At 37.5% G+C, this 25,541-nt stretch overlaps 1 protein-coding gene across 1 annotated transcript in view; it reads right to left on the bottom strand.

Annotated features, from left to right (window-relative positions):
• Positions 1-25,541, bottom strand: part of LOC122806379 (albumin-like) — a 211,177-nt gene that overhangs the window by 45,174 nt on the left and 140,462 nt on the right. Inside the window, exons 8-10 of the mRNA XM_044076733.1 lie at positions 19,328-19,548; positions 7,673-7,805; positions 256-353 (exon numbers count right to left, since the gene is read on the bottom strand). Of these exons, the coding sequence (XP_043932668.1) occupies positions 256-353; positions 7,673-7,805; positions 19,328-19,548 (452 nt within the window). The remainder of the gene's footprint in view (positions 1-255; positions 354-7,672; positions 7,806-19,327; positions 19,549-25,541) is intronic.

Here is a 25,541-nt window from a genome sequence, read left to right as displayed (position 1 = left end):
CATACCATGTGATTTATTGACACATTATCCACATTAAAATGTAGTGACTAATTCATAAAATTAACTTGTCTGTAATGAACAAAATTTTGGAATACTGTTCAGTGGAACTTTTGGTCTATAATTATTCTTTGTAGTGCAACATTATAATGAATTTTACAGAAATGTTAATATGTTTTGTTTAGAAAAGTGATATTTAAATAGTAAGGTTGCAAACTGATTAATTGCAATGCAAAGTAAGTAATTAAGAAAACTTACACGTTTTCAAATGCATCTTTCCCGACCTTTTCATAAATGTGACACCTGCTATCTGCAAGCTCCTTATTCTTTGCAATACCAACTTTAAGCATTTCTTCCTGCAAAAAGAGAAATTGCACATGTCAGGGCAAGTTATCATACTATATATTTCACTAAGAATATTCTTGGTGGCATCCATTTTAATATACTTGTAAACATCTTTGCCAGGTATAACATTAATACTAAATGAAAAGGAATGCAAACTTGTTTTCCCTACTGGAACCCATGGAAATAATATAGTGCCTAAGAAAAGCTGTAGAACATACTCTGTCATGAATTAAAACAAAAATTTTAGGTGCTGTCATGAAACAGTAAGCAGTCATCTTGTGTAAAGTATTCTACAACCTGTATTTTTGAATTTAAGTCTGAACTATCCACAGTAATAAACAGCTGTACATATTTAATTCAGTTGCTTAACTATAAATGTTTGTGGATTATTGTGTTATTTATTCTTCCACCTTAACTTTGCACTAGCATGAAACTTCTTGTTTCAGGTATTTCCCATTTTCTCTATTCAAAAATGTATAATTTGTATCTATTCTTGTCACAACATAAAATACTACTGTATATATCTGTTACAGAATCCTCTCTCTGGTTAAAGATTCAGAATATCTAATTTATAATCACAGCACAAGTGAATAAGTATATATATGATTGCAGTATGCCATGGGAGGTTATGGTATAGCAGGGATTGGGAATTTGCCCTTTTTCAGCTGTTATGCAATCTTGAATTGGTATATATAAGTAGTAGGGGGTGTGAGGGAAACATCCCACACATGAGAGGTGCAGAGAGGTTAGCTCCTCTGCAGAAAAAAATGTGTTTTTCCTTATTTTTTTCAGTCTTTTAACTTCTGATCTTATTAGACTGATTAATTTAGGTTTGATTGTGTTGATTTTTAGCTATAGGTATTACAGTTGTTTGTTGCTACCTTACATAAAATGTAAAGTATCAGATAAGTAATGCACATAAGAAACTAAGAGTAATGCTACTCAACGCCAGAAGTCTAAACCTCAACATGCACGCACTCAAAACTCTCCTTAGCATGGAGAACATCGATATCTGTGCAGTAACAGAAACCTGGTTCAAGGCTCCTGAGAGCACCCCAGACCTACCAGGTTATACCTCATACCATGCTTTTTGGCCCCAAAACTTGGACCAAACCACAAAAGGAGGGGGGGTATCAAAATTCGTCAAAGATACCCACACTTCCAGGTTGGTGGCACAGCACGAAGCATCAGAGACTATCCATGTGCAACTAACAGTGGGTAAAACTGCCTTCCATGTCATAGCCTGCTACAGACCATCCTCCCAAACCCAGGAACCCCACTCGGCCTTCCTGAGAACACTGGAAAATATGAAGGTCTCTCCAAATACCATTATATTGGGCGACTTCAACTACCCAAACATAGACTTGGAGCATTACTCTAGCTCCAACACCCTAGCCCAAAGGTTCCTAGCATTTATAAACTCAAATGCTATGGAGCAACTTGTTACCACTCCCACAAGAGGGGAAAACATACTGGACCTGATCATCACCAACATGGGGACTGTATGCTCCAGACCAGAAATGTATCCCTCACTGCTAAGATCAGACCATAAACTAATCTCACTGGATATTCACATCCCGACCCCACCCCCTGCCCAGAAAACCACAGTGAAAAACTTCTCTAAAGCAAATTTCACACTCCTCAAAACCGAGGTGGAATCCTTCAAAGCCCCCGAGCCTGTGGAAAATACGGCTCAGACCACAGAATCCTTTATAACCGCATTCTATGAACACCTTCAGGAATGCATGGATCATGCAATCCCAAATAAAACCAAGACCCTAGCCTCCAAAGGCAGACATCCTGTCTGGTGGACCCCAACCATAAACAAACTATACAATAGAAGGAGGAAGCTACTAATGATAGAGCAAAATCCCAAAAAGGGAAGGCATCTCTGATCAGTATTAGCAAAAAACTAGGGCCACTCATAAAATCGTCTAAGGCCAGCTTTGAGAGAAAAATTGCACAGGACACTAAGGATAATCACAAGGCTTTCTTTAGTTATGTTAGGAACCTGGGTGGGAATTCCCAGATATGCTCAGAATTAGTCCAAAATGACAAAAAATACATCGAACCCACAGACATTGCCAACATCCTAGCTGACAGGTTCAGCACAAATTTCTCCCCCCCTCCCCACCAAAAGGGCAAATATCTATCCCAGGAGAGTGCTGCCCCCCTGACATCTCAGATGCTCAGGTAAGAGCTGCCCTCTCCAAAGCAAAAAACACAGCATCAATGGGACCAGACGGTGTCCCGGGCTGCATCCTACATGAACTCCAAGAAGAGCTAAACCCAAACATAAAACTACTGTTCAATCTCAGCCTTACTACAGGATATGTACCCAAAGAGTGGTGTACAGCAACAGTGGTCCCTCTCCACAAAGGTGGTGCCTCAACAGATCCTGGAAACTATTGCCCCATAAGCCTGACTAGCTTGGTCTGCAAAGCTATGGAAAGGATCATCATGGACTTCATAAATAAAGATATTGGGGACCTACAGAGACTGGATCCTACCCAGTTAGGCTTTGTTAAGGGAAGATCCTGCCTCTTAAACCTGGTCGATTTCTTTGAAACAGTCACCAAGGCCATTGACGAGGGGAAGGTGGTCCACACAGCCTAACTGGACCTCGCAAAAACTTTCGTTTGATACAATACCTCACTCGGGCATTATAGATAAGCTCACCAGCTTAAATATAAACCCCTACGTCACTAGATGGGTTGCAAACTGGCTCAAGGACAGAACCCACATGGTTAGAATTGCTGGAGCCATGTCAGACTCCAAACCAGTTACAAGTGGCGTCCCACAAGGCTCAGTCCTGGGACCTCTCTTCTTCGGTATATATTTCTCAGAGTTACAGGCCAACACAGAAGGACTGTGGCTGATCAGGTTCGCAGATGACTGCAAACTGGGTGCCATAATCGACTCTCCAGCCGACACAAGCATCCTCCAAAAGGGCCTCATAGAAACAGACAACTGGTGCCAGAGCCATGGCCTCAAGCTAAACACCAAAAAGTGTATAGTCATCCCCTTTGGCAAAAACAAAGTGCCCACAAATTACCACATAGGTGGTAATCCATTAAGTACAGAAGACGTAATTAGGGACCTGGGGACCCAAGTTGATAGCAATCTCTCATTTGACAACCACGTGGCCAAAGTGGTTAGAAAAACATTTTATATAGCCCACCTAATCATGAAGGGATTCACATCTAGATCAGGGGAGGTCATCGTGCCTCTTTACTCATCCCTCATCAGGCTCATAATTGAGTACAATGCCCCTTTTGGGATGTACCTTACCAGATACCTGCAGCAACTGGAAAGACCCCAAAAGGATCAAAGGGCTCAAACAGATGCCATATGCTGCACGGTTAAAGAAACTCCAGCTCTACTCAGTGGCATACCGCCTGCTCAGAGGCGATCTGTGCCTGACGTATAAAGCCATGTCCAACCCGGAATTAAAGGACATGCTGCACCTCAGAAAATCCAAATCCCATCGAGCTATGCGCTTGAGAGACTTGAACCTCAGCACTGAAATAAATAGGACATGCTGGAGGGACAGATTCATAACCCAAATTCTCCCTTCACTCTGGAATAAAATCCCAGTCCAGGTTAGGCAGAGTCCCTCATTGACTCTCTTCAAGAGGAATCTTGATGAGTGGATGGGAGATCATAGGTTTACCCCGGGTATCACTTCTGTGTCACTGTTAGACAGAGGCACAGTATACTAACCTCGAAAAAGGGCATAGCAAAATAAATTTAAAATGGGTGGCGAAAGCCAAACACACTCTGGCTAGGCTTATAAATGCCCTAGGGCATATAGCCTAGTATGAACCTATGAACCTATGAACATTCAAACAAATCTGTAGTTATTAGTCTGCATCCATGTAAGTGATGATATGACTTGTCATGAAAAAACATAGGCTTTGATTTGCATTCTAAGCAAAGCACCATCTGTCACACTGTCCTGTCATCAGGGTTGGCTGGTGACTTAATTTAAGAGGCAATTGCACATGGAATGGATAGGGCTTAACTTGAATGGGTCTTAGCTATATCAGAAAAAGACTACACTTATGTATATGGTTGCATTTCATTTAATGAATGACTGGTCATTCTCCAGTGGAGTTGGTTAGCCGCTATCCTCTAACACCAGTCAATATGCTTGAGATAAGCACATTCTACCCCTAATTTTCACCATCATACAGTCCGTAAATTACCATCTCACCCTAATCACTATCCTACTAAAGAAAATACATAAATTGGATCTCTGTTCCTTCACCATAGCCTACTTGACAATAATTTGGGCTATTTGGAAGCCCAGGATATTTGTAACACAGGCATATATTCTGCCACTCTACATAGAAAAGACCCACCCTATAACTGGCAAGACAGGAGACAGATGAGTGCAGGTAAGGAGAAAGGGACAAATACATTTTATACAGATGCCTTGTACCCAGGCAACCTAATGTGAAGCAGGAGAAGACTAGGCCAAAACAGACTCAGTAAAAAGTAATAAAAATATTTGGTTCACAGGTACATCATTCTGAAAAGATAAATTGGTGAATAAAAATGTAAATATACACAGCAGAAAACCCCATCACACTGATCACAGTGGTACCTGAAAATGCTGTGATTTTTTTTTATTCTTTTAAGTCCAGTATGATTGTAGTATTCTTTATTGGATAATTTTTATTTTCTGTGTCACTATGCTGTTTTAACAATGCTATGAACAACAGTTTGTAGCATGCAGTGAGGTTGTCCTGTGACTGCAGCAAATGTTGTGCTACTTATAGTCCATTTTTAAACTGTAAGTAGAGTTATAGTTCTTGTGTTTATATCTTATTATGTATTAATCATGCAGTCTCTGTTATACTCTATTACTTATAATACGGCTTGCCATTTTGATGGTCCACACACAGTACTCTGGTGTGAGGCATACTTGGATAGACATGATGTATGCAGCTCCTACATTTAGTCATCAGTAAACCTACCCTGTGTCTAAAACTGTGACAATTGTTCAGACTGAATGCTTTCCTACTTCAACGTGCTGCTAGTGGTTTAACAGGTAGCATGTAGTTTGCTACAGTTTAAAACAAGAAAAGATTTTTCAACTCTATTTTTTTTTTAAGTTACATCTATGGCAGGAGGGATGGGGGCAGGATACAGAAACAGGACCTGATTGGTTCCTGTATTTCAGGAGCCCCAGATACCTGATTGCGGACTTTGTTTTTAAATTGCTCCTCAGCTGAAGAGAGTTGGGGTTGGAATGCTGAAAGTGGACCTTTTTGTTTCCAGGCATTAGATGAGCCATCTATACTTCTGGTAGATGATGTGCTGTTGGGGGAAAAGCTATGTTAAAAGAAAAGCAATTGTGAAGCCATGGATAATACCAGGCTTAATGAAACAGTTAAAATGTATTTTGTTCCCTTATCTTCTGTCATGTTATTATGTTTTTATTGCTAGAGGAATGTTTCTCTTTTGTCTTTCTGAATGCCACAGGACAAGGAATGACTGTGAAGTGTGTTCCAGACTTTATATTCCTGCTTGTTAATGTAGACAATGAAGCCGAAAAGCAAACAACTACATTTCTTCTGAGATGCAACTGCTATAATGGTTGAAAAACTGGTGTGTCATTCAGGATTGAAGGACAGCAGCTATGGATATGTAGTGTTTGGCTGCAACTACAAAGTATGCCAGATGCTAGTAAAAGGTATTGATGTTGTCTTGTGTGAGGAACCACATCTGAGTACTAGTTATTAATTTATGTATGGTCAGTATTACTTTGTGATAAGCTCTATCCAAGGAACTTTAAAATATCCGGAGTTTTGTTTCTGTCTCTCTCTCTCTCTCTTCACCCTATTTTATTGCCTTTTATTTCTTTTCCCTGTATGCACTGATGTACATACAATTTACTCTGATCCTGTACTGTTTTCTTTATAATTTAATTAAATCATTTATTAATCTTTACTCTCATGAGATTGTTATATTTGTGCACTGCTGTTTATCTGAAAAGAAGGTAAAAATGATTTAAACTTTTGGTTAGTGAGCTGTATAACATAGATTCTGCATGAGACTGCTTAAGGGGAGACCCTGCCAGTAGATCAATGGCAGTATCTGCAGTTGCCATTTCAGTGAAAATGCATTACTGGAAACACTTTTGCTGACAGTGGAGAATTCACATTTCTCCAGTGTTGTGCATCCTCAGAGTAGGTATATTATGAGCAGCCTTCAACTAGCATAATTCTATTATTACTCTGTAGTACTATTACTCTTCATCCAGAGTAGGTATATTGAAGTTTGAAGGGTATGGGAGGGTGTTCGTCCACTGTCGTCACTGTTTATTGATGTACTGTGCATGCATATGGCATGTAGGTCCACATGCTTGCACAGTACATCAGTGTAGTAAAAGAGAAGTGCAGAGAAGTCAGCATTCACCTAGTGTTTGCCTCCCCCCTCACTTATCTGGAAAACATGGGTCTGTGCAAATCAGATGATGGAAATTGCGATGCACTCATTTGTTGCTCGCTATTGTTTTCATCATCACCGTGTTAGCAGACTACATTAAAAACGGCATAATGGTGCAGCCTGCAATCTGCATCTGCATGTTCTACATCAATAGGGAACAGATATAAAAGTAAAAGGTTTTCATGGCTGCTATGTTTTCATACAAAATACAATTTTTTTTGCATATTGAGCTGTAGACCAGAAAACTCAACCAGCCAAAATCTACAGAAAATAGAGCAGTTATTGCTTAACCACGGGTAAAGAGAAAAAGTACTACCGAGTAATACTAGAATTATACTAGTTGAAGGCTGATTATAGCCCAAGGGCTGTGAGATTGAGATTTGCCTGAGACCTTTAATACTGCTAATTCATAACCCTCATAACACTTAGTTGCAGCTCTTTTCCATTAGTTAATAGACAACAGCACCTGTAAGACTACAATACTCAGGATGAAACATTAATTATTTCATATTTGTAACAGTGCCAGAAAAAAGCAAGGTTGGTTTACTTCTTTAATTCACTATATCCTTGTCCAGAATAAATATTAGGATATTATGCTATATCATAGGATCTTTATTCTAGATGATCTGAACTGAATAATTACTGCTCTTTTTATATATGTCTGTAATTTCAATAAACCTCATACAATAGTGCATGTATGCCTTTGAATATTTCAAGTTTGTTATAACAATGCCACACAATTGATATGTTTCTTCTGTACTTCTTGGCCATATATTTTTAGCAATGTTGTAGACGAACATGGTCTCTTGCGCCACAGTTCACCTGCTTAACTGAGCAAATAAAATAAATAAACTGATGTAAAGAAATATCTTACTGCTTGGCTGAGGCATGTTACAGGATCCGCTGATGAACAGCACTGTTCAAGTAGGTCTTGAAACGTCTTGGCTATTCTCAGTTGCATTTGAACAGAAAAGTCCGTGTGTATTCTTGAGAAGTCATGCAGAAACCTAAAATAAGTAATGAAATTGTAGATTATTAAGACATTTAGGACAACATTATTATTTACTTTTGAAAAGTCATTTCATTGTAAGATTGCAGTGCTGTATTTCTGTCAGCTTAGTTGTACAGGGACTTTAAATTGTCATAGATGTATTCTGTAGAGGTTGCTGCCAATAACTACCATATTTCACAACATCATTGTAATTAATATGGAGCCATTATGTAGTTTTCATACATGAGTCAGAGAAAGTAGATAGCTTGTCAACAAGCGAGCTACTAGTTGTTAATCATTCACAGCTGATTATGGCATTTCATGTTACACTTCTTTGCTGCAGGTAGCTTGTGTTTTTAACTGTAAGTCTTTAATGCTCACTGTTTAATCACATGTTGTATTTATATTAAGAGTCAAGAAAAGAACATTATATTTGGCTAATTTTTTTCACTACCTGACATAACCCAACTTGGACAGTATCCATGCTTTTAATTTTGGAGGACTCCATATAGTAACTCTTACAGTTATTGTGAGGGCATCTATGTCAAAAAAATGGTGGACAGTGTTAGTGAGAAGGGTCAACATATGATTATCAGTTGGTTGCAGGAGTGGTCTGAAAGTGATATATGATCTCCCCTAGCTGTCAGTCAGGATTGTCTGTGGCATGAGACTGGCAAACCACTCAGTGGAAAATGGAATAGAAGCAAGTCTGATGGTGTGCAGAAAGCTGGAGTAAATCAGCCTTTATGCCTTCCTGGATGGCGACTCTCTCCAGTTGGCTGTTGCCCAAGTAAGTGGTCAGGTTGTCAGTGACGGGAAAACAAATGGGTACAAGTGCTTGGTGGAAGACTGATGTTCAGCAGATAGGGATGAAAAGGAATATAAAAAATGATGGGCAAGGAGAAACCAACTTCAACACAACAACTTATGAGATCTCTCTCATTATTAAGAGAGATGCAGTTATACAACCAAACTAGAGGCTAAGCTCTCTCAACCCAAAACTGGATCAGACAGTCAAGAGGAGAAGAGAAATACTTGCATCACACCACCAGTCTTACATAGACCCATTAAACCAGCACCAGCAAAAAACACACATAAATACATGGAAACATACTCGGAGGCTCTATATAAAAATCTGCAAAACCAACAGAGACCTCCAAAGCAAACATCCAAACAACCTCCACCCCCCAACACAAACCATGAAACACATACTTCACAAAACCAGTGTGCCATGGAATCACAGCCTTTAAGGCAAAATAACATACCCAACATACTAGTAATAGTTGACTCTATAGTCAGGCACATTGACGTCCCACTCACTAGGCTGAATAAGGAGAAGGTTACTGTTAGGTTTCTGTCGGGTGCCAGGATCCGCCACATAACACAAGCACTCAGGTCACTCCAGAACAAGTGCAAATATGACTCTGTCATTGTCCATGTTGGTGTGAATGACATGAGCCATACCTCCCTGGACTACATGCAAAGAGACATGGAAGAGCTCTCTGATCACGTAGCCCACACCAGTATGACCCTGACCCTGAGTAGCATCCTGCCCTCACCAAGAATGATACCATGGTATAAAGAAAAAAATTCTCGATTTCAACAATTGGCTAAGTATATGGTGTCATTCAAAGGGGATCCAGTATCTGTCCACCTGGGATGACATGCTTGACAAGCCATGCTGCTTTGCTAGAGATGGCTTGCACTTGTCACCCTTAAGCTTTCGAATACTTGCCAAGGCTCTTGCCACCCCCATAGTGCCTTTTTTAGGCAAGGCTCAAAAAAACAAACCCACTGCCATAAATAGCACAAGTAACAAAAAACTGAGGGTAATGCTACTCAGTGCCAGAAGTCTAAACCTCAAAATGCACACACTCGAGGCACTCCTCAGTATGGAGAAAATCGATATATGTGCAGTAACAGAAACCTGGTTTAAGGCTCCAGAGAGCACCCCAGCACTACCAGGCTACAACTCATACCATACATTTTGGCCACAGAACCCAAACCGAAATACAAAAGGTGGGGGCGTATCCATATTCATCAAGGATACCCACACCTCCAGGTTAGTGGCACAGCACAATTCTTCAGAGATCATCCACGTGCAACTAACAATGGGCAAAACTGCAATTCAAATTGTAGCTTGCTACAGATTACCCACCATGTCCCGGGACCCTCATTCCACATTTCTGGAAACACTGGGAAACATAAATGTCCTACCAAACACTGTAATATTCTGTGATTTCAATCACCCAAACATTAACTGGGAGATCTAGTCAAGTAATAACTCCCTTGCCCAACTTTTCCTAGCATTTATAAGCTCAAACACCCTGGTTCAACTGGTCAACACTCCCACCAGAGGTGACAACATATTGGACCTGGTCATCACCAACATGGGCGACCAGTGTTCCACACCAGAGGTCAACCCTTCACTGGTTAGATCTGACCATAAACAAATCACTTTGGATATCCATATTCGGTTATCTTACAGATTAGTACCTTGCGGGCAGTACTGCGCAGCTTTGGGCGTGTCTGCTGTGATTGGCAGGTTTGATTGACATGCCGCAAGTTTTTAAAGTAAAATAACAGACCTTGTTGTATGTAGATAAAACAACTTAAAACATGCTATGGAAGAATGTTTTACAGTACAGTAACAGCGCGACCTTGCTCTTTATCAAACAGATTGTACAGATACGGTATGTAAGGAAAAAAACATACCATACTATGAAACGCCACTCATTTTAGCCTCTGTGACAAGCATATGACAAGCAACATATGTTATATACATAAAGCAATTTAAAACATTCTACAGAAGAACGTCACACCATAGTATCAATTTCAACCCATTTTATTGACAGAAATCACATGTGACAAGTACATACCATACTATGAAACGCCACTCATTTTAGCCTCTGTGACAAGCATATGACAAGCAATATATACGCTTTTACTATCTAGATAAACCAAATTAAAACACGCTACGCTTTTTGCCATTATTATTACTGCCGGTATATTTAGTTACTGTAGAACCCTATAATCATTCACTTCTAAAACATGATGAATAAATGAAATTAATGACGGAATTTGACTTTAATAGCAGTACGGATGCTTGTGCATACACTTCTTTACCCAACAGAATGACTTGCGTAGTAAACTGATTTAGTTAATTAATGTTGCTATTAGTACTATTTTAATTTGTTAACTGTGTGCTTATGTTATTGTGTAACTGATCAAAATAGGTAGCCACGCATAATATTTTTACACATCTGTTATTTTTATTTGCGCCGCGATAGACAGTTTTTGAGTTGTATGGCACAGCATTAGATGAATTCTGTTTTTACAGTTACTGCTACACAGTGGATTGTAACTTAGACATTCAAATTAAGAAATGCAATGTGTGCCTCTGTTGATGTATAGTATACGTAGTAGTCGCTATGTTGGAATTTGACTTTAATAGCAGTACGGGTGCTTGTGCAATGTCGGAATTTGACTTTAATAGCAGTACGGGTGCTTGTGCATACACTTCTTTACCCAACAGAATGACTTGCGTAGTAAACATTCCAAGTTAGGAGTATTTTGCTATTAGTACTATTTTCATTTGTTAACTGTGTGCTTATGTTACTGTGTAACTGATCAAAATAGGTAGCCACGCTTAATATTTTTACACATCATAGTTTGACATATAGGCTCCTTACGTATAAAAACCTCTGTTTTTGAGTTGTATAGTAGTCGCGTAATGAGGATGGTACTTGATAATATGGCTTAGTCCGGCCCGGGGGCGTGACGGGGCGGGATTTGCTACTGCGCATCCTGCGAGGTACTAATCTGTAAGATAACCCCATATTCCACCCCCAACCCCGGACAAGAAAGCCACCATGAAAAACGTTTCAAAAGCAAACCTCACGTTACTTAAGACTGAGGTGGAAAGTTTCAAAGCCCCCATGCTGAACGATAACACTGTCCAAGTTGAAAAATCCTTTACTAGTGCATTCTACAGGCAGCTACAAGAATGCATGGATCGTGCCATACCAAATAAAACCAAGACTCACTCCTCCAAGAAAAGGAAACAAGTCTGGTGGACTCCTGCCATAAACAAGCTATACAATTGAAGGAGGAAACTAGTACAGAATTGAGTAAAATCCCAAAAAGGGAAGACATCCCTGATCAGTATCAGCAAGAAACTACGATCCCTCATAAAATCATCCAAGGCAAAAATGTAATATTGTTCATCACTGTGAATTTAAGTGATTTTTTAGTGTTTCTGCATTTATTATTGTTTTAACTTAAATGGTGAAATTTGCCTTCAAAATCCCTTCTGAAATGACCGATGGCTCATACTGATGTTCAAGATATGAAAAGGAATGAACAAATTAAATGCAGTGACATGTACCTGTCTTAAAGATTCTGCAGAGGCTCACAAAAATGCATTCAAAATGTTTATTGGGTTGAGGCCTCACTAAAACAAATATTGTGTTGAATTACAGCTACTGTAGATTCAAAATGAGGGTACAATGCAGTTCAAGAAAGAGAGCTCAAATATGAAATTTCAATGTTTCTCCTTTCTAATAAAAATAGCACATTTCCAAAAAGATGTGTTATTTCATGACGAAACAGACAATAGGCAAATGTACTTTCCTAACTGAGCTCATTACATGAAATGTGAAAAAGTCCCTAGTATGGGCAAGATTTAGCAAGTGTTTCTGAAGGGGAAGTTAACACTTCTCCCTTTATACCACAACTCCATACTGCTGGGAACTAAATATATAATCTCTTACATCATAGTTAATCATAGTGAAAGGAATGCTTATTGTGTTTGCCAATGAAAGCCTTCTATCTAACTCTGAGGTAGTGTGATCTCATAGCTGTTACATTTGGTGTATAGAGTTATAGGGGTGAAACCCCTCTCAATCATCAGTGTGTAGAGAAGGCGAATAGCACCTCTGTGCAAAACACACACGTACTTTTATCTTTTTCTTTTAATACATTTGACTGAAGTTTTCCATTTGCAGTATTAGCTTTCTTCTTTTCTTGATTTATAATCAGTCCTCTGTGATTCACAAAATATTCAATACCAGTTTCACTGAACAGATGAAAAACTAGTGTGATGCTAGGGGGTAACACCAGGTGAAGTTAAAAAAATGTAACATTTTTTTCTGTTTTATCTTGGCTAAAGGAATGTGTGACTTTCCTCTTTTCTGAATAGGTCATCAGCAGTTCTAGTCAGTCCTGATTACAGTCGGGAATTGATTGCACAGGTATGTGCTGCTAACTATGCATTGGGACTTTACATTGCCAGGCTCTTTCAGAGGGAGAAGAGCACTGTATTGTGTACTTGAACTACAGACTTCAAACTAGGAAGGAGCCTTATGTAGCCATAGAGAAGAAGTGAATGAATATAGATTAAGTATTGCAAAAGCTACAACCCTGACTGTATGACAGGAAGTTCACTATGATTATAGGCTACAACCCTTATAAATGGCTACATAGAGCACATTGGAACAGAAAACTTTGTAGATGGAATTTCACCTTCAAATCCTACAAATGATTATCCATTATAGATGTGGTAATGCTAACAGTCATGCAGAGGGTCTATATAGATATGGAATAGGGTAATGTATTAAAAGACTCCATGTTTTTCCTCAAATTTTGTTTCTTGTGGGATTCCTTCAAAATATTCATTTTAGGTTTCTAAGGAGAAGAACAGTGCAGCCATGTGCAATGCCTGTCTATGTTAAAATATATATTTTTCTCTTCTGTCTTGTTTGCTTGCAATCAGAGTGTGTGTTTTATCTTTTTGAATATAAAAGAACAGGAAATGTCTTTTGATCTGTGTTGGGTCATCAGACATACTGTCTCCTCTTATGACTGTAACAGTAGAGATGAAAGACAATGAATGACCTTTTAGATGTAATTGCTTATGAACTTAATGACATATATTCCTAAGACACCAAGGTAGAGTCAAGGGAGATGAACCAGATATGGGTATGTAGTGACTAATGCTGGTGTTGCAGGATTGATTTGTTTGGGTCTTTCGGCTTTTCCCGGTTAGAGGTCGCCACAGCGGAACTCCAGTCCGCTAATGATTGGCAGTAGAGTTTTATGTGCTGGCTTGCCGGGCCTAACGCACAACCTTCAACGAAGGAACGCCACCACACAGAATACGCTCTAACTAAGAATCAAATGGGCAATGTCTAACTGTGAGGCGACAATGCTACTACCTAATGCATACGTGTCATGGATAGTTCTTCTCAAGTCAGAGTTAGTCAGAGAATATAGGTATTTGGAGCTTATGTTTCTATTTATGCATCCTGTCTATTTCCACCGTATTTTATTTGTCTGTGTATGATAACATTTATATAGCATAATCTGTATTTGCCCCATTTTCTTTATTATTTAAATTAATTTATTAAATGGAATTAATTTATTTGTATATTATAAGTAATAAAACAGTTGAATAAAGGGCAAATGCTCTGAAGGCTAAGCACTGTAATAATAAGACAAAAAGTAGCACCAGAGCACTCCAAGGCGACCGGAGCACATGCAAGATCCAAGTTCAATGTTGAATCAAAATCCAACCATAGAAAAAAGTGTGTAAACCAGAAGTTTATTAGTCAAACATAAATAATTCAGGTTAGCGCTTTCATCCCCACGGGCTTCTTCAGACCTAGTACACTTCACAACAGATATCACCAATATTTAAACTAAATCCTTTATGACATTATTGATGCATTAATTACTATTGTTAATTGTTAGTTAGAATAGCATTGCATAATAAATTAACCTGGGGGAATTCATATAAAATGAAAGTGTGTATGTTCAAGTAGGAAGCAATTTCTAGTATAAAAGTAGAGATGAAATATATAAAATATATATAAAATATATATATATATATATATATATATATATATAAAATATATAAAATCTAAATATATATATATATATATATATATATATATATATATATATATATATATATATATATATATATATATATATATATATATATAATATTTATAAAATATTATACATGCAACATAATGTTATAAGGACATTATAGAAAAATGATATAAAAAAACTGTATAAAAACATTACAAAAACATATACAGTTTATAATGTAATATGCATTCGATCTAAATAAATTCACTATTAAAAAAGTTTATATCAGGCAATGAGCCTTCTATTTTTTAAGGTTGGTTTAATGGGGACCCTATCATTGAGTCTGGGCCTCTGATCTGCCCTTAGCATAATAATCCATCTAGCCTCTATTCTTTCTGTATAGTTCTGACGTCCCCACCCCTAGAGTTGGGGGTGTTAATTTGTAATACCTGGAATTTAAATTTGTGTGTCTCATCTGTGTTCATTACATGTTTTGATAACGCATTATGAGGGGACCTTATACATATACTATACAAGTGTTCCCGTATCCTTTCACGTAAACGTCTATCGGTTTTCCCTACATAAAATGCATTGCACGCCATACACCAAGCTAAATAAATCACATGTTGTGTGTCACAATTAGCTGTGATGTTAAAATGAAATTGTCTCAGTGTGATGGGTTGTACAAAACAAGTATCCTCAGACACAAATGGACAATAGTTACATTTGTGACAAGGTCTAGTACACAGTATTGTGTTGACTGCTTCAGATGTAACTGAACCTCTGGGATAACAAAGTAGTCTAGGCAAATTGGACTTACTTCTGTATACAAATGCAGGTCTATCTCCTACTTTTATACTAGAAATTGCTTCTTACTTGAACATACACACTTTGATTTTATATGAATTCCCCCAGGTTAATTTGTTATGCAATGCTATTCTAACTAACAATTAACAATAGTAATTAATGCATCAATGATGTCATAAAGGATTTAGTTTAAATATTGGCGATATCTGTTGTGAAGTGTACTAGGTCTGAAGTAGCCCGTGGGGATGAAAGCACTATCCTGAATTATTTTATGTACGACTAATAAACTTCTGGTTTACACACTTTTTTCCTGTGGTTGGATTTTGATGCAACATTGAACTTGGATCTTGCATGTGCTCCAGTCGTCTTGGAGTGCTCTGGTGCTACTTTTTGTTCTATTTATATATTATAGTTATTCAAATGTATTTATCTGAGAAGAGGGTTATCATTATTTACACTGTTGGTTAATAGGCTCCTTATGGTACATGTTCACCCATCAAGGCCTACTAGCTGTGGAAAATGGCTTTATTTAAGAAAAGCAGGGTAAATGAGTACCTATAATCCTACTCCATGGTGGTAGCAGTATCATAATACCAAAAGGAAGGCTATGGAGACTTGGGAGAATTATGTCAGCTATTCCTGGGAAGTGTGTGTGTGTGTGTGTGTGTGTGTGTGTGTGTGTGTGTGTGTGTGTGTGTGTGTGTGTGTGTGTGTGTGTGTGTGTGTGTGTGTGTGTGTGTGTGTGTGTGTGTGTGTTTGTGTGTGAGCCATCTTGATGTCATAATTGGTAGCATCCTGCCACCTGTGTGACAGTGCTGTCAAGCCCTTCAACAAAGTTGGTAGATGTGCGTCATCACTCTGTCACTGTTGTGAGGATACACATCTACAGTTAGACTGTTTAGGCAAACTTTCAGTGAAAAGACTAATGGATATTATTTCATATCTGTTCTTGATTTACATGTAGCAAGTAACTTATATATCTCTGTCCTTAATCCAGGATGGTGGCATCACTGCTGTGCCAGGAAGAACGCAGACCTGGAAAATTCTGCCAGCCTTCCCTCTGAAATGTGTGTGTCTGTGTGAAAAAAATAATTTGCCTGCAAGACAACTACAGGGGATAAAAGGGCATTAGAAGACATTTGTTCACAGAGAGAGTTGCTTTGGGACTGAGGTGCTTGACCAGTTTTTTAGGTCTGTATGTGGCCTAGGTGCAATGGAGTCTGAGTGTGAATGTTGTAAGCCCATACTCAGGACAATAGTGCATATTCCCTTTATGCTCTTGAGGCCAGGTTGCATTTTGTGAAATAATAATTGAAATAAATATGTGTACACTCTTTTGCTGTTATATCACTTTTGGCTCTCAGTGGTAGGATGCAAACACAATTAGTGTCAGTCATTTTGACATCACAGTTGGTAGTAGCCTGCCAACTGGAGGTTACATTTGGACCAGTGGTATCAATATCTCTGTCACATTTGGTGACAGTGTCATCATTCGCTGTCAGAACTGGTACAGAATTAAGGGTTTTTTGATTACTTCAGACTGGGAAGACACTTTCAGAGGTGCAACTTTATACTGTTATAATGATTTGCATCTTTAAAGAAGAATATTGAAGATCTTAATTTCTTACATGATTTCTCCTTGGTGAAGTTACTAATGACTGAACTAGCAAAGCTACTTAATTATTTTGTCCATTTTTGTTAATACGCAAGTGTGATGCTGTCCACCACCTGTTTTGTGAGATATTATCTGTTTAAAATTGTGAAAGGATTTATACTATTCATACTGTACAATTTTGTTAGGTCTATATGTTAAATTATTAACTTATAGACCTAACAATTTTTTTTCATTGTCTGTTATTTTCTATGTAGTTTATTCTGTCTCACTTGTTTATGAAATAAAATGTGAGTGATTTAAATATTTAATTCACAATCATTTAACTTAAGTGGTTGTACAGAATAGTATCAAATACATATTTGCCTTTACTCCCAAAAGTTTAGAATACTTTGTGATTTAAACTCCACTTGTAGGTGCAGGATCATGACAAGACACTCATAAATGGTAAAACTACAAATAATATATCTGCATAGATAAAGTTAACTGGTTACCAAAATATGCAAAGTAATGAGTACCAGAGCCTGTAATCAAAGTAAGAAGCTGGGATAACTACAGGTTTTTCAGCAGAACTGTCAAACAGTATTGTATAATAATAGGTATGTGGAATTCAGAAGACAGTGAGATGGAAACAAGAGTGAGTGGTTAGTGTGTTAAATAAAGAAAAGGGATTAAGCAGAATGAAGCTGCACCCCCCATAAAACTGAAAGAACCAGAGCAGAATGAAGCTGCAGCCCCTCCCCCATAAAACTGAAAGAACCAGAAATTCTGCAGGTGACACGGGATACAGGACGTGACATATACAGGACACCTTCCCATGAGGAAGAAAAATATGAAAAACAAATGCATACATGCAGTCTTGGGTTAATGAAAAAGTGACCGCTGATGATGGACTGTTATGTTGGTTAGAGTACTATCAGCAGGAGGACCAAGAATGAGAAACACTCTTACGGTCCTTCAATGAGCAGGCTTTAGTTGTTAGTGCACGCATTTACTGAAGGTACACGAATCATGGACTAGGCATTCTCAAATGGTGACAGTGCTGTTATATGAAAAAGGGCAGCCATTTTGCAGAAAGGAATTATGAAACAATGCAGTTTGTCATTAAAATAAGTAGTCTCATGTCAATCAGAAGTCAAACCCTGTAAATCAGAACTACAAATATTGCTACAAAGGGTGTAGTACATCAGAAATACTTCAGCTAAAATAGCATGATTGTGTTAGAAATATGATGGGGGTACATTGAAATTACCATCATGGAAAAACAAGTTAAGAGTGAAACAAGTACAGTGGCAAAAAGAAATAAAAATATAGTTAAATTAGGCAAAATGAAACCTAGTGTAAAGCATAACTCCAAAAACAAAGAAATGGATACCTAGTTTAGACAAGAAGGGAGATTAAATTATTTATGGATGTACAGAGACTAAAAGAAGACAATGGAATAAACAGAAATCATAACAGAGGAACAAGAATGATGAAAAAATCTGCCAGATGGATAATTCTGTATTTTGCAGTACTGGAGATCTCACCCATCCATAGAAAACTGACTGGTTAGAATCAGCCTAGCAATGTCTTTTGGCTTCTCCCATTAGGGGTTGCTACAGTGTACCCAACCTTCACAGGAAGTACACACACACACACACGCACGCACGCACGCACATTCACTCTGTACAAGAAACTGATTATAAGCTACAGTGCTTAAAAGCATGCTCTTAAAAAAAGGAATGCAGGCAGTGGAAAAGGAATAGACTTGAAAAATCTGTGCTGCAATTTAAATTATTATTGTATTACTGCTGGCAGTTCAGCTGGTTTGTTTTATAGTGCGGCAAAATTAGGTGTTTCTGTCCAGTAGGAAAATAAGTCATCCTGGTCCTAGTAAATGAACTGGAATGCCGTCACATTTATTTATTACTGTTGTCTACCCTGCAGCTCCTTATAGGTGTGTACTAGGCTAATGGCCCTGGAGCCTTTACAAGCCTAGTAATTGATACATCCGTGGTAGAAAACATTGCCCAGAACTTCATTTCTGATTCACTAATCACAGATTCTAATAACACTCCCATTTGTACCACACATCTGCAGAATGTGTTAGTTGTGACATAATAATTTCTAGGAGACAAGAATGATTACGAATAATATAATGAATAAACACGGCAAAGGAAAGTAAATAAATTTCATTTGCTGTTACACAAAACACAAATTAGTTCACATTCTATAACACTGACATAAGTGCACAAGTGTCTTACTTTGCAAGGAATGAAGTTTTGTCAAGTTCATATTTTTTGCATATTTCTTTATCTTCAACGTATTCAGGAAGTCTTTCATCCAATCCTTCTGGCTTAGGCTCAGGTGTTATATTGTCAATGCATAGACTTCTGCGTATGGGGGGTTGTTTGCAGCACTCAGTTAGTTGCTTGCTTTTTGCCACATTTTCATGGTCTGCACACACTCCATTTATTAAATTATACTAGACGTGGAGGAAAGGAAATAATATTTTTAGTAGCATTCTTTCCTTTTTAATTTCCTAATGCTTAGTAGTCATGTTTAGGTCTACCTAGTTTAGTATGCATATACATTGCTCAGTTAGTGGTGTATGTGATAGTAAAGAAAGAAAAAATTCACAGTATGTAAAACAACAATCTCATCAATATGAATCCCAGTTATCAAATGACATTAGAGCAACTTTTGGGAATAATGCTCCAAATGCTGCAAAAGACAAGTGTAAGATGTTAGTATGTACTTATATTTTATAGCACCCTATGCATACCTTCAACATGTAAACTAGTAACATTTTATTACCAGAGATATTAGCACAGAAGCTAAGCTCATGTCATTCTGCCTTGGCCCCAGGATGTCAGATGTTAGTTGTCATCACTTGTGGAACATCAAACTATATGTGCTTTTTTTTTTTTATTCTTCGACTACCCTCTGAATGGTCACTTGCAGAAGATGAAATGCATACTATGGTAAAATATATATCAGTCCTTGACACTAACTGTAGCATCCCAGCATACTACTATTAAACAGGCACACTCAGGGGATCCCCATTGTCTCCAGAAGACGGTCATATAGAAGAAATCTAAGATTTCTTTCCCCTGATTAGCATAAACTCTGAATACAGAATTGAACACAGCTTTTCCCACTTCCAGTAGGATTGTCAGATATGACAAGTTAAAAAAGCTAAGAGTGACAAAAATGATGCAAAAATATAAGCATATTACCAGCTTAGTGTCAATTTTGTTTTGTGCATAAGCCAGTGCATAGACACGGGCCACTGATGCTAATGCAGTTGCCAAAGGTTCCTTGTCAAATGACTGCAAATGATAGCTGCTGATTTATGTGCTTGGAAGGGGGAAAAATCCTTGTTATTGCTGATTACAGTTCTCATGATGTAGAAATAATAATATATGAGCTACAATTAGCTAACAAATAAAAGGCAGATTCAAGACTATGTTCGCAAGATATAGGAGGTATTTATACAGGTTAATGTGAGTGTGTACATAAGGTGTAGTACATATTACAGTAACCTTTCTGAATTCAGTCACAGCCCTAGCATACTGCTCTAGCATGAAGACATCAGTCTGGTTGTCTCTGAGGATGTGCTGCATGCAAATGAGGAAGTGGGAGGAGACTCATATGGTAATTAGTCATGTGCTCCCCCCCAAAACTACCCCTGGAAGGCATCTATGGGAAGGGCTATTTATAGACTCACTTGTCCATGCAGATTAGCAGGGCCACCATTAACACATTGTGTAGTGTTCAGCTGTTTCAGAAGAAGTAAGTACTGGGGAGATTAGTTGTATGATAGGGTTGGTGAGGTGTGTGAGTGAGCATATGTAAGGGGCTGCATCTAGTAGTTATTTCCCTCTGAAGCTTCCCTCAGGATAGCTAGAGCTTGGTCCACAGATGGTGTGAGGATGGTAGTGGCCCTTGGTGTGCCAGGATCAGGTCTTTTCAGAGTCAGATTATTTGTGAATGTATCCCAAAGTAGGTGGTAAACTCTATCTAAGGATAAACCCTGGCACAGGACCAATAGTTGACAAGTACCATAAGGTAGAGTTGAAAAGAACTCTGAGGAGAGAGTTCAAGAGAGCATAAAACCATTCAAAGGTAAATGAATGGGGTCCATGCAGTCCTTGTATGAGTGTCTGTTTATATCTTTACCTGGGACATAATGCAAGGGGGGTAAAGAGAAGGTGAAAAAAGTGGTTTTGTGTGTGTGTGTGTGTGTGGGGGTCTACCTGAGAAATAGTGTAAGGGGGAGGTTAATGAGGGGTGAAGAAGGTGTGTGCGTGTGAGTTTGGGTTGGGGTGGATATCACACCTTCATATACCCCTAAAATAATGAACATAATCTACAAAATTGGATGGGAAAACTGCTAGCCACCAGGGAATTACTATACTGTGGGGATGGGGGACCATTCCCCAAGGGATGATATTATAAGGATTGTGCCTTAACAGCACTTATAACAGTAAAAGGGAAGCGCCAGATATCAGAGATACTACTTATGTGCCATAATGGGACTTACAGCACTAAGGGGATTAGGGGATGGGGGAACCACTAGTCAGCAGGGCTAATATTTGTATGCTGTAACAGCACTTAAAGCACTATATGGAATACTGGGCTGGGGTGAAACCACTAATCAATGGGGATAGACTTAACTGTGGCAGCCACATCATGTAGGCAGATAACTACCAAGAAAATTGCTGATCTGCATGTCGCGGTAGTAAACTGTGATTCAGAGATATGATAATTATCCAATAATAAGGTGTTTCCTCATCACTACTAACATGTGTCTGAATCATAAAATACAGGATTATGGGATCATGGCCTTTTTCACAAGAGTTGTACAGCTGGTCCAATGCCTGTTTAAGAGTCTCCAGGAAAGTTTAACTATAGAACTAGTTAAATACAATTTTGTATACAGTTTATGTCCAGTGAAATACAACAATTTGTGGCTGATTACTTTTTCGTTCATACTACAAGTCCTCAATATTTGTACTGTAGTGGTGAAGCCGAGAAAGCAATAGAAACACCCAAAAAAATATGAAAACAAAATGATCCACATAAAGCTCTAATGATATATCAAGCTACCTCTCACAGTACTGCTGGAGTGTCCTTCTCAGATAAAGCTTGGAAAACAATTACAAAGTGTGACAAGCCAGTGGGAGAGGTATAACATGAGACAAAAATCATTCCATTTCATGCGGTCAAGCATAATGTACAAAAAGCATTACATCCAATGTCATTATTCACAACCACTACCTAGTCTTCAACCTTCTCAAGCTGTTCAGTTGAAGTTTCAGGGCAAGAAAAGTTGGCACAAGAAGTGCAACTGTGCAAAAAATCACCATACCACATTCCTACATATAATTATTTCAAACATGGGCATTAATGCTGTTCTAGCCTGCCAGTATGCCATAGCAGTTGTTCACATGATAAGTGTCCAGACTGTTCTTAAAAATATCTAAACTATTGCTTGCTTTAATATAATTTGCTGTTCTGTACAGTGCATCAGCTGCTCCCTCAGACAACCAACTAATGTACGTCTTATTGCTATGGAAACTTCTACATAGGTTGTCTGATGATTCCCTACTACTTTTTGATAACCACAAACATTCCCAGAGGTAGTTGTCTCTAAATGCCCCTCAACTTTTACTAACGGAATTTGGAACAAAGTAAAAAAAAAAAAAATGATTAAGGAAAAGGCCCCAAATAAGGGATACATTTTAAATGTTGGCACTATTATTTTAGAAATTCTTAAAATGATTTCTAATTTTAGGTGGAATAGAGCAAATCTTTGGAAACATCAGGGATGTCCCTACAAAATATGGACAGTTGAGATATTTGATATGAGACACTGTACAGGTCCAGATATTTTAATCTTTTATAATAACTTACATTTTCACATCCATGGATGCCCTTGCTATATTTCCACCATACTCTTTCCAGTTTACTCATGCTTATTTTCTTATAAGGTTTCTGTATTGTTATTCCTTACTCACGTTTGGGTTTAATGTAACTAACAAACAATTACTTTATTTCTGATTTCCTAGAATTTATAAAACTTTTTATACAACATATAGTTCTATAACTATCAATAACCAATTGGTCAATTTAATTAGAAAAACTCAAAGATGGATCTACCCATATACCCAGATCCTTAATGTATTCCATCCAGTGGAGCTCTGGAAGTTTGCACAGTAACATTCAACTTAACATTAAGCTTTTTGATAGAATAAAATGATGTCCTCATATTTCAAAGAAATGCTCATATATCTGGAACCATAAAAGTTTCTAAAAAAGTGTAAACTTCAAGCTCTTCATCACAAACCATTTTTATAGTGGTAGTATTCATTAGGTTCTAGGATTTTATAAGTCACAGTAAACATAGTAACAATTAAGTTTATAATATTTTGTAAATGGCTTACAATATCTCAGCACCCACTCAAGTTGCATACATACTGTAATCAGCATTTTCTTCATCCAGATGAGAGATTTCACATGAGAATAAGCAGTTGTGTCTATGCTACTTGGTTTTTGAGATATTTAGAAAAGCATAACATTTATGGCAATAGAAGTAAATATTACATGAACAATGATTAATGTCACTTTACCTGCACTAGACAGAAGTTAAACATAAATACAGTTGTGTTGGCAAATGTATAAGCTTTAAGATGAAATCTTTCAATACTTTGTATGCAACAAGGTCTTGGAATTAATAATGCAAATATGAACAAATGATATTTGATGTTTAGAGGTGTCAGGATGTAACTGCAGCTGCACCTGGAGGCAATCATGTGCTGTAATGAGTTAAATAAATCTACATTTTCAATCACTGTGCATTGTAGTAAATATTCACCTTTCAGTGTATATCTCCCAAATTTCATATGCTTAGTTTTTGATGTATTTATCAGCAAATTGTTCTCTTGTGCCTAAATGGTCAATTTAGTCAGGTTCTTTTGCAGACATGCCTTACACATGTAATCAGTTTATCCAATGTCAGGTCATCTGCATAGAGACTGTAGAACATCTCAAACGAATATGTTAGGTCTGAAAGATACAATCTAAACAAGTAAGGACCAAGGACAGAGCCCTGTGGGACACCCTGACTGTAACCAAGAATTTCACTTGTCCAATTGCTATGTGATACTTGCCATGTCCTATTTGTAAGCCATGTAGCTATCCATCTTTTCAAAAGTACATTGATACCTAGTTGTTCTAATTCATTGATCAGTGTTTTGTGCATGACCCTGTCAAATGCTAAAGTTAAATCTATATAAATTACATCACAATATGATTTTTCATTTATAGATTTTATTATATTGTTATAGAACATCATGTTACAGGTGGTAATAGATCTATTCTCAATATATGCATGCTTATATATGATTTCAAGTCCCAACCTATCCAGTTCTGACAATAACTTACCAATGTTACCTTCTCCATTATTTTTCCACAACATGAAAGTAAACTTAAGGGTCTATATGTCTCTGGGATTGTCCTACTTCAATTTCCTTAAAAGATAGGTTTAATAGGCACATTCAGTCTTGAAGAATCTTGAGGAATCTCCCAATATTTAGATGATCTAGTAAATAATAGATATAATGGTACTGTAAGTTCTTGCTGAAGTGTTCTCACTTCAGTATTACTAATTCCTTCTCCTCCTGTGCTTTGTTTTGATTCAGTCTGTGCAGTTTTTTTTCAATATAATCTAATTTGATTCTAGTGTGTGAGTATACCTGGATGCCACTAAGACAATCACCCCCTTTATGGAGCCAAACTGTTTTGCATATGATTTTGTAAATGTATCTATACTCTGTTGTGTCTGAGAATAAATTTTAGAATCTGCATATAGTTTATCAATCTGAATGTATTTACTCCTTCCATACCTTATGTATCTATAAAAAGGTTTCATATTATGCTCAATATCTTTATATACATTTTCTTCAAAATGTTCTTGATCTTGTCTCACATTATGCTTAATTTGTTTGTCCAGCTTGTTTATTTCAGTTTTCAAAGTTGCAGTTCGACCTCTCTTCCATTTCTTATATTTTTTGTTTCTCACCTTAGTCAGGTATCTTGTACTTATAGAAATATCTCCCCCCGACGTTATATGCCTAGATCCTGATGTTAAACTTTTTTTTTTTGCTCTCAAACAATTTCTCTTTCAAAACTTTCCATATTCCCTCTGCAGTTTTTCCACTGAACACAACACTCTAGTTAGGTTTACATAATGACTGTTTACTTCCGTATAATAATCTGTAATTAATCTTCCTTACATTGATTTAGATTTCAGTTTGGCAGAATTATCTAGCAACAAGTTAACCTTTATAATGCAGTGATCACTGCACATTAATGGTGGCAAAACTTGAAGTAAGAGTAATTTATTTAGGAACATAAACAATATATAGTATTTTCCTTTCCCTGGTAGGTTTTTTACATTCTGAAGCAATTGTT

The sequence above is a fragment of the Protopterus annectens genome, chromosome 7.part0, assembly GCF_019279795.1.
Source record: "Protopterus annectens isolate FY-2018-M chromosome 7.part0, PAN1.0, whole genome shotgun sequence".
In the NCBI taxonomy this organism is placed as follows: Eukaryota; Metazoa; Chordata; order Ceratodontiformes; family Protopteridae; genus Protopterus; species Protopterus annectens.
The sequence above is the reverse complement of the archived record's forward strand: the minus strand, read 5'-3'. Positions and strand labels throughout refer to the sequence as shown.